The 14,563-nt window shown below is 39.8% G+C and overlaps 1 protein-coding gene across 7 annotated transcripts in view; it reads left to right on the top strand.

Moving 5' to 3' along the window:
• Positions 1–14,563, top strand: part of Nalcn (sodium leak channel, non-selective) — a 352,387-nt gene that overhangs the window by 253,463 nt on the left and 84,361 nt on the right. For all 7 annotated transcript variants that reach the window (NM_001393695.1, NM_001393694.1, NM_001393693.1 and 4 more), the window contains 2 exon segments: positions 10,892–11,028; positions 12,391–12,532. In NM_001393695.1, the coding sequence (NP_001380624.1) occupies positions 10,892–11,028; positions 12,391–12,532 (279 nt within the window).

Here is a 14,563-nt window from a genome sequence, read left to right as displayed (position 1 = left end):
CCAGGGAAGGGGGATACCTGTGAGGAGGGGGATGGTGTGAAGAGCTCTGGAAGGGATCAACATTTGGGATGTAAACAAATAAAATAATTAATTAAAAAAATAAAGAGTTGTCAACAACAATTTAAAAGGATATTTTGAGTGACACCGTGAATATAAATTTTATTATAGGGTATTATTACTATAATTATTCTTTTTTATTACCAGTTGTTATCATTTGTCTCCTATTGTACATAATTTCTAAATTAAACTTTTGCATGGGTGTTTATGTGTAGAAGAACACAATATATTCAAGATACAGTACTATCTTTGCTTTGAAATTTGACTGAAGGTCTTGAAATATATTTCTCCTTGAATGAGAGAGAACTGTATAAACGAGTAACAGAGGAGGAAACCTAATGCTAACATATGGTCTCAGCATTTTGTGATACAAGAAAGTAAGGAGAGAGAGAGAAAGAGAGAGAGAGAGAGAGAGAGAGAGAGAGAGAGAGAGAGAGAATGAATATGTGGGTAAGGAAATATGTCTGAAGAGTAGAGAATAGTGCTAAGGGATGCCTGGTGCGAAACAGGAAAGCTTTTGACATTAAAATAAATAAACTATACTGATTTATCCCCTAAATATTGACCTAAGAGTTCATGTTCATAGTTAGACCCATTTTCAAAAACACTGAAAGAATAAAAAAGCCACACGTCTATAACTAAATAAATAAATAGTGTCCCTCGGGTTTCTCATAAGATAATTCTAAGTCAGAAGTGTTTGAGAAACAGAGATAACACAACACAAAGCAGAAAGTCCCCAGGAGGACACTCAACCCATTGTTACAGACAAGACCTGCTGGTAGATGCAAAAAATAGAGCACAAAACTCTAAGGAGAAACCATATTTGCATGGCCATAAAGAAACCCCACTCAAACACATTTTTAAATTATTACAGCAATCTTCACAAATGTCTGATGTCTCTACCTGTAAAGACACAAAAGTAAACTGATCTATCCCAAGTGACAGCTGGTGTGAGTAACTGACACTTAGCTGATATGACTTTAAAGTTAAGTCACCTGAGTAAATCTTACTCAGGTGACTGCAGTTAATATCACCTATAGTAAGTATGATGGTTTCATATTCCTCCAATTACAGTGAGAAATGTATACCATCGCCATGATATTCTGCCAAAACCTTTCAGAACATCAGTATTGTCATGAGAAAACATTAGGCATCCTGAAATTAAGAGATAATTAGAAAACTACCCAATGGGTAATCTTTAGGGCCATCAACAATAAATAACAACGAATAAAACAAGGTTGGAGTCATTGGTATAGCAGTGAGGAGGACAGAAGGCAGGGTCATGGAAGAGAATTCAGAGTCCTAGGTGGAATTCCAAAACAAGTAAGAGACCTTGATATAAGAATGTGGCAATTCTCAACATATAAAAGAGACACGTGCTCCACTATGTTCATCGCAGCCTTATTTATAATAGCCAGAAGCTGGAAAGAACCCAGATGCCCTTCAACAGAGGAATGGATACAGAAAATGTGGTACATCTACACAATGGAATATTACTCAGCTATCAAAAACAACGAGTTTATGAAATTCGTAGGCAAATGGTTGGAACTGGAAAATATCATCCTGAGTGAGCTAACCCAATCACAGAAAGACATACATGGTATGCACTCATTGATAAGTGGCTATTAGCCCAAATGCTTGAATTACCCTAGATCCCTAGAACAAACGAAACTCAAGACGGATGATCAAAATGTGAATGCTTCACTCCTTCTTTAAATGAGGAAAAAGAATACCCTTGGCAGGGAAGGGAGAGGCAAAGATTAAAACAGAGACTGAAGGAACACCCATTCAGAGCCTGCCCCACATGTGGCCCATACATATACAGCCACCCAATTAGACAAGATGGATGAAGCAAAGAAGTGCAGACCGACAGGAGCCGGATGTAGATCGCTCCTGAGAGACACAGCCAGAATACAGCAAATATAGAGGCGAATGCCAGCAGCAAACCACTGAACTGAGAATAGGTCCCCTATTGAAGGAATCAGAGAAAGAACTGGAAGAGCTTGAAGGGGCTCGAGACCCCAAAAGTACAACAATGCCAAGCAACCAGAGCTTCCAGGGACTAAGCCACTACCTAAAGACTATACATGGACTGACCCTGGACTCTGACCCCATAGGTAGCAATGAATATCCTAGTAAGAGCACCAGTGGAAGGGGAAGCCCTGGGTCCTGCTAAGACTGAACCCACAGTGAACTAGTCTATGGGGGGAGGGCGGCAATGGGGGGAGGGTTGGGAGGGGAACACCCATAAGGAAGGGGAGGGGGGAGGGGGATGTTTGCCCGGAAACCGGGAAAGGGAATAACACTCGAAATGTATATAAGAAATACTCAAGTTAATAAAAAAAATAAATAAAAAAAAAAAAAAAAAAAGAATGTGGCAATTCCAAATAATTCCTTCACTGTAATTAAAGACACTTAACTAAGGCTAACTCTGGCTTTGGTAAGCATTCCATGGATATGTAAAACATTGGTTTAAGAAAAAGATGGATCAAGGGCATACAGAAATTGTGCTTTTGCAATTGTTAAGTAAGTTAAAAAATAATCTCAAAACTCATTTTTAAACCTCGCTTTCAAAAATGGGGCAAGAATCTTCTATAACTAATAGTATGACAAGTCAAAGTCAAAGTAATGTTACTCTTGTTCAGGAAGAACCCTCCCGAGGGGCACAGTGAGACCAGAACACAGAGTACAGCAGATGGCATATGAGCATCTTTTCCAAGAAGTCAGTTTGGAATGGTAAGAACACTGAAGGAGACATGACCAGGAAAACGATATTTCTCTTTCCATCTTTGATTTCATGTATACAATCTGGAATCTTGACCAAATAAACCAGTCCACTGAGCAGAGAAAGAAATGGGTCAGGGGAGAGAGTGGAGAACACATGTGCAGTCATCTTTACTCAGCCTCCTTTCCAATGAAATCACCTGTAAAATCCACAGCTATTCTGGCACAATGATGGCTTTGGTTTGAATAGCACATTTCCCGATTGATTCAAATTGCAAGTGATATGCTATCTCACATATGTCTAAGAATGATGGTCCTCATTTTCATTTCAGAACACTTCCCAAAGTGGCTAAGAATTTGGGAATTGAATCGAGGCTCAAATCTAGATCGTCTTCTTTTCCCTTTTTCTTAGATAGGTTATCAACTATGTATTCTAGCTTATGTCTCTTTTGCAGCTGTGATAAACACATGATCAAAAGCAACTTAGGGAGGAAAGTTTATTTCATCTTACTGGTTACAGTAAACCACTGAGGGAAGCCAAAGCAGGAAGTTAAAGCAAAAAGACCAAAGAGGAATTACTGGCTTGTTTTCTCTGGCCTGCGCAACTACTTGTCTTATAAAAGCCAAGCATGGTACTCTGCACACTGGGCTGGCGCCTTCTATACAAATTAGAAATTTAAAAATGTCCCCCACAGACATGCCCTTAGGCCAATCCAATGAAGGCAATTCCTCAATAAGTAAGGTATGTAAGTGTGTATGAGTTTGCGTCAAATTGACAAAAACTATGACACTATGTATTTTATATAAAAAGCGAGATAGCAGCTGTACAAATACATTTACATATGCTTGAGTGTGAATATACATGTGTGTATGTGGTGGGGGTAAGTGAGGGATGTGCTTTATCTTGGCTCTCCCCTATTATTGTAATATTCATCTAATATGAACCAAGTATCTAGAGAGCATGAAACTCTAATGTAATTTCATCTGAAGAGGACCAAACCAGTACATTTTTTATCATGACAAGCGTATTTCTATGACTCAGTCAAGTCCCAAATAGAAACAACTATGCCCTAGTCAACTAATACAAGATAGAGGTAATATAAAATGGAGGTGTAGGGATTTGTAAGAAAAAAACATACAAAAGCAGCCTTGACTTATCAGCAATGCTCTAACATATAAGTAATTGCATTTATGGTTTTTTAATGAACAATAATATAAGAACAATTTATGCAGTCAACGTAACAAGGAAGTCTACCCTCTTGAAGTTCCTTTTTTTCTCTTACCGGCCCATAAAATCTTCTGGAGATATTTTATAGATGGTTGTTCAAAGCGACCTTCTGAAGGACATTTAAATCTTGTAAGATTTGCAGTTCGGTGTGAAAAGCATGAAAGTAAACATTTCATGCACATTTCAGAGATGTCATAAGGTGGTGTCAATGCCGCTGTCCATCCTAAGTGCTCTTCTGAGCTCCTAAACCAGCAAGCACAGAGCCGCACTTTAGTCCCTGGTGACCCAATTCCTCCCAACATACAGCGCTCCCAAAGTCCTCACCGGGCATGCCGTATAGACAGATGGACAACAAATCAGAACCTCTGGGGACATAGAAAAGCAAACTATCACATTCAGTTAATTAGGTCACATTATGAAATTACTGTTAGCATTTTAGGGCGCCAGTTATCGTGTATATGGAGCTGGAGAGATGGCTCAGCAGTTAACAGCACTTGCTCCTCTTGCAGGAGATCCTCCATTTCAGCTCCCAGCATAATGGTGCTTCACAAGCAGTTTTAACTCCAACTCCAAGGAATCTGATGCCACCTTCTGATCTCTGTGGGTAACCACATGCGTGGGCACATAGACATATAAATAAAAGTTAAAATCAGTATTAATTTTAGACATCTAGCACAGGTAATTAATTAGTTCATATTTTGAAATTATTGTGAACATTTTTGGATATGACGGCTGTCATAGAGAAATGTACCCATAGATCAGATGAGAAATAAGCCCGCCAATTTAGTATGGATGGCTTGAATGTATTCACCAATGTAATCAAAACCCCAGTTTGACCTTGTGAGTATTGTATTTGTTAATGATTTTTTAAAAGTAAGGAAATTAGCAGAAAATAATTTAAGTAAACATTTGTAACGTGCACAGTATTGCTACCTTGTGTGTATGCATTTATTATCCTTTACCTACAGCAAGAGACCGAAATCTTTTAAGTTCAGACTCTATTTTAGAGAACGTGATTTAAGTTTGAACTCAGGGAAACTAACAGGCCAGTACCTTGCATGAGTTTCCAAGTTAACCCCCAACGTGACCTGCCTCTAACTCCAGTGTCCAGGTTACCCCCGCCCCCAACCAATCTGCACCCCTAGGTTACAACCCCTCCCCTGCCTCACAGCCACCAAGGCAGAGGAAGGCTGAAGTTAAGTTTATGGTTTGACTCCCAGCAGCAACCAATTATGCTAAAGGCCATAGTCGCTCTCCAATTAGATGTTGACCCAGCTAGAAACACCCACGCTCACTTGCCGCTTTCTATGAAACCTTGCCCCTATAGATGTTCGGGGCTCGTCTTCACCAAAACTGTCCTGAGCTGGACTGAGCACGAGCTAGCTCGAATGAAGGCCCTGGTGTGATTGCATCTGATCGCTCCCGACTGGTCTTTTGTGGTTCGCTAATACTTGATGCAACAATAGCAGTAGAGGTTCCTCCCTGTGAGTGCTCCAGGGAAAGCTAGGTCGTCTTCACATGTATATAGAGGATTTATGATACCACATAGCATTAAAAGCCTACAGGTTTGGTTATTAATCTACCTACACCACCTGCTTTGACCCAGAAACTATTAGTTTGGGTTGTAAAAGTCATGTAAACAGATTAGAGAAGCCATCTTGAAAAATGACATATGGTTCATGAAGACGCTACACTCTGAATTGCTGTCTGAGTAGATGCAGAAAAACCAGACACCACCACCATCACCAGGTAAAGATGCACAGAGAACTAAACCTTAATTTAGTCACATAGCTAAGAGGAGGGATTCCTTTTCATTCCTGTGTAAACATGGTATGATAGTTCCTGTCCTAAACAGCTTAACAGATGCTCTTCGGTTGCACTAACACACACATCTATGCAGACACAATCCCCCATCAAGCAAGAATTTGATTTGAATATGAGAGCATTTCACAAGTTTAGATATTTTCTAAGTTACTTTCTTTTAGAAAAAAAAATCACACCCAAAAAAAAATTACAACCAGCATTAATGCTTTCCTCCAGTTCAGCTATTTGTCACAGCATTCTGAAAAGAAATGTGGTCGAAGAGTGTTTGAATATCTTAGCAGAAGAAAGCGCAGGCTGCAATAGGGAAGATGGGAGCGATGAGGCAGAACGGGGTATGTGTCATGCAGCGCAATTATGCCTGAGCTCTCTTGAGAGGACTGGAAAAGCAGATACTTTCAGCCACTGAATGCAAGCAATGATATCTCAGCACGACAGATGCCGAGCTGAGGAAGAGCACAGCATATATACATATATATATATATATATATATATATATATATATATATATATATATATATATCCTAAAAACTGAAGGTTGGAAATTTATTTCTTCCTTTGATTGTAATTTCTCTTTTGCATATGCACTTTTATTTTTCCTTTTGCTGTGTGAGCCTGTCACAGAGCTATCATCTCATCTGTGGGGTGCAGGCAGACTTCTTGTTCATTTGAAGCCATTATCAACTCCCTCCTGTGTGCCATTCTTTACGTTAGATTCTTCAACATGAAGAGGAAAATCTCAGTGTCCTCTATACTGCCTTCCTCTCAAGACTTCGGATCTTTTACATTTTAATGGACATTTACAATTATAATTATTTTAAAAAGCCTTGCTTTGGAGGGGGGATAGTTTAATGATCTTAAATTCATATCTAGTCCTTTTACTGATATTAGCCATTCATCTGTATCAAAGAATACTTGCTTTTAGAAAATATGTGTGGGAGAGAGACAGTGAGCGAATGAAAGGTTAGGATGAGAGGTAGAATATCATTATATTTAAGTATTTTTTGTGAGTGGTTTCAAAATGCCATGAAGTTGCTTTTATCTGATCTCGGTGACCTTGATCTTCCTCACTCCCTGCATAGAACATCAGGTTCCACTTACTATCTTGTTCCTTTTTTCTTTTTCTTGTGTCTGTGTCTTGGTCAGGCTTGTGCACTGGGGAAGGCAGAATGGTAAAAGTTGTGATGGTGATGAAATAGGAGTTATGTGACTTTGTTTAAATGTATCAACTGTCCATTTGTAAGTGGACTGAAATAAACATAGGATAAGACCATTTGCTGATGTTTACAAGCATAATACCCCCGAACTGAACATAACAAGCCAACCGTGTGTTAGAAACCAATAACCTTACGCCCATCTCACAATTGTTTTCAACCTGCCCCTGGCACACTGACCTCATTGCAAAGTGGCAATATAGAAAAATGTTGTCTATTTGTTCACCTTATGATCTTGTCTTCCAATATACCTTCTTCTGTTATGTCCTGTTTCCTGCCCTCGGTATTGCAGTATAAAGTCTGACCACATTTTACATTAGGGTGTACCTCGCTCATGTCAAGTGCTTAAGTAGACCACGTTTGTTTTTTCATTCTATTGATAGGCATTTTGGTGGTTTATAGTCAGGATTCACAAATGTCGTTGCTATAGAGACATGGCTGGAGTATTCACATTCTGTCCAGAACCCATGGAGGTGTATAGGAAAAGAAGGAGCTCCTGGAACTTCTGGAAAGGGGTTTTCCTGCTCATAGGAGGCAATTCACTGCTCCTTTGCAAGCATCCTCTCTCCCTCTGTTCTCTCCTGAACCAACTGTATATCTGAGCATCCATGGTTCTCACCATTCAAAAGGAGGATTTGCAGAACCACGGAGAACCTTCTGAGTTATTCAAAAGAGCTTTGCTCCTTACAGTGTGGTGGTTCAATGACCAACTCCTGCTGAGCTTCAATTTGTTTCCAACCATATTCTATTTTCACTCTCTGGGAGGTGCTATGAAAGAAAATTTAAAAGTGGAATCCTGCCCTGAAGGAGCTTAAGTGCTCTTGGGAATATTAATATCCCCAATGCAAATTAGAATTCGACAAGATCCATTTTTAAAACATGAAAGCAAGGAGATTTTTTAAAAATATTATTAGTCTACTGTATTGGTCACTGTATTCTAGGGCTCGATTGGCTATAATTTGATATATCCCCTTCATGCCCTTGACGAACATGTCCACATATTCATCAGCTTTTCAGTGACAAACATCACGATCAGTTAAATGCCACAAGAGTCTAACTTTATCTCATTCTGAAAATAGAGGGTTCCTACATGCTACATAAGAAAAGTTAAGCTGCCCAATTAACACACAGACACTGTCTACACCTCTGTCCACTCTACCAGGCTTTTGTTTGTTTCTACAAAATCTGTGGCAGAATTTCTCTGTCACCCACTTAGTGTCATTTACTTGGTGACAGGTTTGTTTTTTTTTTTTTTTTTTAGCTGATTTCATGTTAACTACTGTGCCAGGACACAGATAGAATGAATGTGAAGAAACAAACCCTACAGCCCCCTGGGCCTCATATTCTTGGAGAAAATGCTTGACATAGCTTATATGAAACAAAACTCCTTGAAATGATGATGTGCATGGTGGATTTAACAGTGTTTCCTCAAACCTACTGAGCTTCGGAACCAGACTTTACTGGGAAATTGGGCCTTTGAAGAAATAAATAAATTCATTCTGGATGAGGAGTGTCAGGAATCATCCTGGATCTGATGTTTACATTCTTTATTGGAGAAACAGGAAGGAGATTCAGGACAGGCACTGGGAAGAAGGCATTTGACATTCAAGTAAGGGTGGAAGAATGAGCCACAAGCCAGCAAAGAATAACAGGAAGTCAAGATGTGGTGAACCCTCCACGATCACAGGAAGCCTAGATTCTGAAGTTAATTCATTGATGCTGGAGGGGTTGGTAGCTTCTGATTCACAGAGCTGCCGGTCTTTTCAGAACTGCTGCAGCAGCCTAGAAAACTGTTAAAACATGTACTAGACTGAACTTGAAGAAACTGATGATTTCTCATTGTCTTGATCTATGTGAACAGTCACATTCTATAGCCCAGCTCAATACACTATGAAAAATCTTCAGTGACCAGAAAAGCATCCTCTAAAAAAACTGTGTGAGAAATTAAAATCACAAAAACAACTTGAAGTTCATGAAGTTTAAGAAAGAAGGGATAGGGCAACAGAGGATACAGTAGAAATGAGGGGCCATGTGTTTGTGAGGTCTAAAAAGGATGTGAAGTGAACACACGGATAGCTAGAGCTTCACAGGTGGAGAGGAAGGAAATGAGATTTTGAGTCCAAATGGAAGGCTGTGACCATTTTTGTTTTAAACTATTGGAATAACAACAGATCAGTTTTAGATTGAGATTTTTGTACCCAGGAATGGGTGATAAGGAGCTAACCTGGGAGCAGAGAACTCTAACAGGGTTTGTGAAGGTCCAGTCAGGGAGGTTCTACTGAGGATCGAAGGAGTCAACAGATGGAGAGGGTTTTAGGAAGATCTTCGGATTCTCACTTCAATGAGATGATCTAACCAACGTACACTTTACCATTTCGTCTCATGCCAGCAGAAAACACAATTAAGTCTGAAGAGCTTAGACCCGCTCACTGCCCAGCGGTGGCGACCTGAGTCACACACTGTCATTCTGCAGCCTGGGAGGTCTGTCAGGGTGGGGGAAATAATACCATGGCTTATTTTTCTTACTTCTCACTTCACTCTTGCCTTGGGTTCCCAAGCACTCTGGTCAATATCCCTTCCATGGTAAACATTATCTTTATAGGTAATTGTTTATTCAACTATCTAGTGGGATTGTGATATGAGCTGGGTAGGGGGAAATTGCAGGCACACATGTATTTTTATTGCCCCAGAATTTTGCACAGAGTCTGGATCCTTAGATTGGTTCGAGAGCTGACAGCACAAGTGTCTAAACACATGAGTCAGTGAATGCAATTAAACAGGTACCTACCTACACTGTCAACCTCATCTGTCTCTGGCCTGCTATCACTGATCGCCTTGCCGTCTGGTCGGTCTTAATAAGTCAGCAGCTTTTTCTTTCCTTCTAGACCCTGCTTACCACTGGAAAATTTTTAACAGTTGTATATCAGTGGCCTGTTAGGAGTCAGTTACTTTTTCATAAGCTTTCACTGATGAAAGTTACTTTTTGTCATTTTTTTCATTGATGAGTTACATTTCAGATTGCAGGCCATGAAGATTCCTTGTTTTTTTGTTTTGTGGCCCTGGGTGCTAGAGCTTTACCACCACCACCGCCACCACCACCACCACCACCACCACCACCATCATCATTATCATCTCACCCATCCCTTCCAATTATCAAAACTTTCTGGACGTCCACTGATAATTTCCCGATCTAAATTTTGTCATTTTAAAGTCAAAGCACATTTCACAAGGGGCCGTGGGTGAATGGATTTGATGCCTGCTTAACCCATTTGTGAATTAGTAGGAACGTTGTTATGGTTTAGAGAGGGATAGAAAACAGGGAAGATATTGAAAGATTCTGCAATCCACAGAGTGGTTCCTCTTAAGAGGTGGTAAGGAGTGAGAAGAATTCACAAGAAAAACCAGCATTGGATTGAATTCAAGCTAATAATTGATTCCTAGTTTCATGTCGGCTCCAAATGAACCTCGGCTTACTTGAAATCAAATTTGTACAAATATGAATTTAGCTGAAGAGATAAGCAAGTCTGTGTGTAAAATTAATCCAAATGTTTAATTGTAAGTAAAAGCTAAAGATGATGAGTGGGATTGAAGGAGACTTGTCATTGAGAATACAACAAAACCCTCCTCTGCATTTTATTTTAAATTGGTTTAGTTTGTCGTTAACTTTGTTCTTCCCCGGATCTCAAGTTTTAGAACAATCTCAGGGACTACTAGGTGATGTGCATGGTGGGCCTTTTCTGCCACCTAGTGGTTATATATGTAATTACATGTTATTCTCTCAAGTCTGAAACTGTTCCTTAAAATGGGATCCTTTTTTCTTCTCCCTCCACCCCCGACCCCCCTTTAGTTAAAACAAAGTGAAGCGAACGCAGATACCAAAGAAAAACTTCCTTTGCGCTTGAGAATCTTCGAAAAATTCCCAAACAGACCGCAAATGGTGAAAATCTCAAAACTTCCTTCAGATTTTACAGTTCCTAAGATCAGGTATCAAATTATTTCTTTGACTGTATCTCTTCACAGCATGGCTTACCATCCAAGCTTACCTCAGCCTTCTTTCAGACTGGCATGTGGGTAAGTTTGTGGTTGTGTTTGAAAATGTTATCTCCTGGTCTTCTCCCTGCCTTTGTGATACAAAGCCTTTGGGTCCCATGAGCAATCTCTTCAGGGAAGAAGCAGGTGAGACACAAATTTGGGTCCCTGCCTCCCTCTAAAGACTTATCTGTCATTAGACCTCCCAGGTATAGACAAGGAGAACTTTGCTTAGAGCGTGAACGAGGCTAGACTGCAGGCTGAGCACTTTATCTTTAAGTATATCGGGCACCCGGCTCTGGGAGGTGTTTGTTAAAGCAGCCTTGGCATATATGGCTGTCTGGTCACAGTGTAATCTGCTTCCCTCTGGTTAAAAGAACCCTAACATTTAAATCCACACTGATTCAGTTACACTAGCTTCGCCTTTCTACTAAACAAATGCATCCTTAAGGTGCTTGGAACTGCCTTGCTTTTAATAATTAGAGGAAAGTCTTCCAACGATAACTTGAAAAGCCCCAGATACAATCGGAATCGTATAAACTTTACTAATTTTTTTATTTATTTACTTATTTATCTGTAAATATCTTGGTGAGGGATTAGGGAAGTATGAGATTAGGGGCAGTGCCGAAACACTTGAAATTCCAGTAGAAAAAGACGATCGTGTCACTTAATGCCTGGAGAGTGTTCTGGGTGTTTTCACCATTTTGTCAACATCAGATGTGCTGGTGCAGACAATGATGCTTATCGCATTACTGGATATACAGTGCAACTACAGGGGACCACCATTTGTATGCAGCCTACTTGTGACCAAAGAATCAAAGTATTGCCAAGTTACACATGACAGCATGACAATATTTCCTTTTCTGATTTTAAGTTGTTGACTTGCATTAGTTATTTAAATTTTTCATATTTTAATGATCAGATGAAGTCTTTTCCTTTTGAATTTTTAAACATAAAATTATCTCTCAAGAACCTTTACGATGAATAGAAGTTTGAAAAGATGAATTAATTCTTTCAAGTAGTAGGGGAAAAAATAAAGCATCTCATTACCACGGTAGGATTCAAATCACACCATCAGTTATTGGATACCCTTGCTTTTAAGCTATTTCAGGGACATTATGTCTTTAAACAAGAGTTTGCAAGGATTCAGGAAGCTGTTCCTCGAAGTTAAATAATTTGATAATTAAATCTAGCCATCGCCCTTGGTATGACACCTCTTGATTTCTGTGATCGTCTGCACTGCTTTGTGGTCTCTGTGAAATGCCCCCTCCTGTTCCACTTCCTGAATAACCGCAATCATGTGCTTCATTCACAAAGGGAAAGCTTCATGAAGCAGTTCATTGACCGCCAGCAACAGGACACCTGCTGTCTCTTCAGAATTCTCCCCTCTACCTCTTCCTCATCCTGTGACAACCCCAAGCGGCCCACAGTTGAAGACAACAAATACATTGATCAAAAAGTAAGAACCACTCTCTCCATCACCAAACTCCTCTAAAGTATGTGTTAGAGAAAAATGTGGCACAATTATTTAGAGTCCTCAAGTCTCTAGGGAATAAAGAAGAAAATAATAAATAGATATGTGTATATGTGTGTATATGCATATATATTGTTTGTGTTGTGATTCGTGTTTCTTTAACATAAAAAAATTGAATGTCAACTCTCGCCTGCTCAGGTTTTCCTGTTCCTCCTCTACCCCACAGAGCCCATATGTATTGTGTCCTCTGGCTTAGTCATCTTGCCCTAGGTTATTTCAATAATTATTGCCTTTGTGGCATGTCTCTTCATTTTAAAGAATTGTTTACTCATTTGTTTTCTCCTCATCATCCTCAGATCTCATTTCTCATTCTGGTAGAAACACTTTGATGCTAATGTCTTCCTTTTTTCATTTATTTTTGTCGGTTGGAAATAATTAGGCTTGTGTGTGGTTGGTTGGATTTCATTTTCTTTGGGGAAAGCCTGTGAGATGTTGTCTGCCTTCTTGGGGACTCAACAACTTTATCAGTGTGTACCTTCTCTGTCCTTCCTCATCAGAATTTCACAAACTGGGAAGGGGCAATTTTGCAAAACAAGACACTTGCACAGGGACATTTCCACCTATTATTTGTTTAAGGATAATATATCCATTTTAGGACCACCCTTTTCTCTGTCAATTATTTTCTCTACTTTTGCCCTTGGCATTAACAGTTTGTTTCCTTGCTACTTGGTCTTTGTGGTCATAAAATTGACTTTAGATGATACTATTTGTGGCTTTCACTTGTGTAGTAAAAGATCATGCCCTGTGTGGTACTTTAAACTTCTTTTAGTTGGTTCTTCATTTTGTTTGTTTGAAATAAAAGCCTGTGGTTTCTGTACTTCCCAGCCAATACTATAAACAGGTGAAGAAACAACAGCCCAAGTGGACACAGGAAAAACGTGTGGAGAGATGGTCCACTTGGTCTCTGTTTTAGTGACTGAAAATTAGGCTTCTTCCTTTCTAGATCCATTGTTTGCTGTATCAGCATCCACCTGTTTCTGGAGTTGTTTGTGAATACTTAGAATTTCTCATCTCTGTTTCAGAGCCTTTGGCCAGGGCAATCTGAGACACAGAAACTGCAGTGTAAGTGTGTCTCCATGATGAGGACTTCCTGGAAGCAGAAAGGGAAAAGAAAGTGGTCCAGTGTTGATATTTTAATCATGCAGATGTCTACTCATTTGCTTCACCACATTGTCGAGATGAAATCCTGGGTTTCTTATGCAGAGTGCTTCCTGATAACACAGCTGTGAACTTGACTTTCTAGCAATCCAGTGATACAACCAGTTCACTCCGCCTGCAGCCGTGAGCACTGCTCTTCAGTCTGTGTCACCAAGACACAACCCTTGCTCTTGGCTAGCACGACACTCCCTGAACCCACCATGATCTAGAAATATAAGTGAGCTTTGCAGAGCCCAACAACTATATCTCAAGTATAAAAATGAGAGTAAAATAATAAATCATTGATTTTTATGTTTTGTTTATACTTTCCATTTCCACATGTCTTCCACATTCGTTCGTTCAGAAATTCTACAAACTTTGTGAGGAGCACTTGCTGTTTACTTCTCTGCCATTCCTCTGGATGTGGGCATTCAAAAGGAAGCAAGACATGTGCTTTAGAAGCTGATAACTCTCGGAAGAAAAACAAAGTAAAAAGCTATTGTGAGAAACAGAGCTAGAGAGATGGCTCAGTCGTTTAGAACATGTGTTTGTCTTTTCAGAGGAGCAACATTTTACTTCCCAGTACCCAAATGGAGACTCACAACCATCTGTAATTCCAGATATAATGTCTTCTTCTGACCTTTGTGGGCATCAGGCATGCACTAGACAGGGTTCCCTGAGTCCTTTTCCCAGCACAGTTGAAAATCAGAGAAAGGGACTTCTGACAAATAGGGGTCTACAAAAAGGCTGTGTGTTTGGTGGAGTTGAGCAATGCAAGGCATGGATGCCTTGAGTTGCAGTCCTCATCTGTAAAGTGGA

Source organism: Rattus norvegicus, chromosome 15 (assembly GCF_021556685.1).
Source record: "Rattus norvegicus strain SHRSP/BbbUtx chromosome 15, alternate assembly SHRSP_T2T, whole genome shotgun sequence".
NCBI lineage: Eukaryota > Metazoa > Chordata > Mammalia > Rodentia > Muridae > Rattus > Rattus norvegicus.
This window is presented reverse-complemented; position numbering and strand designations above follow the sequence as displayed.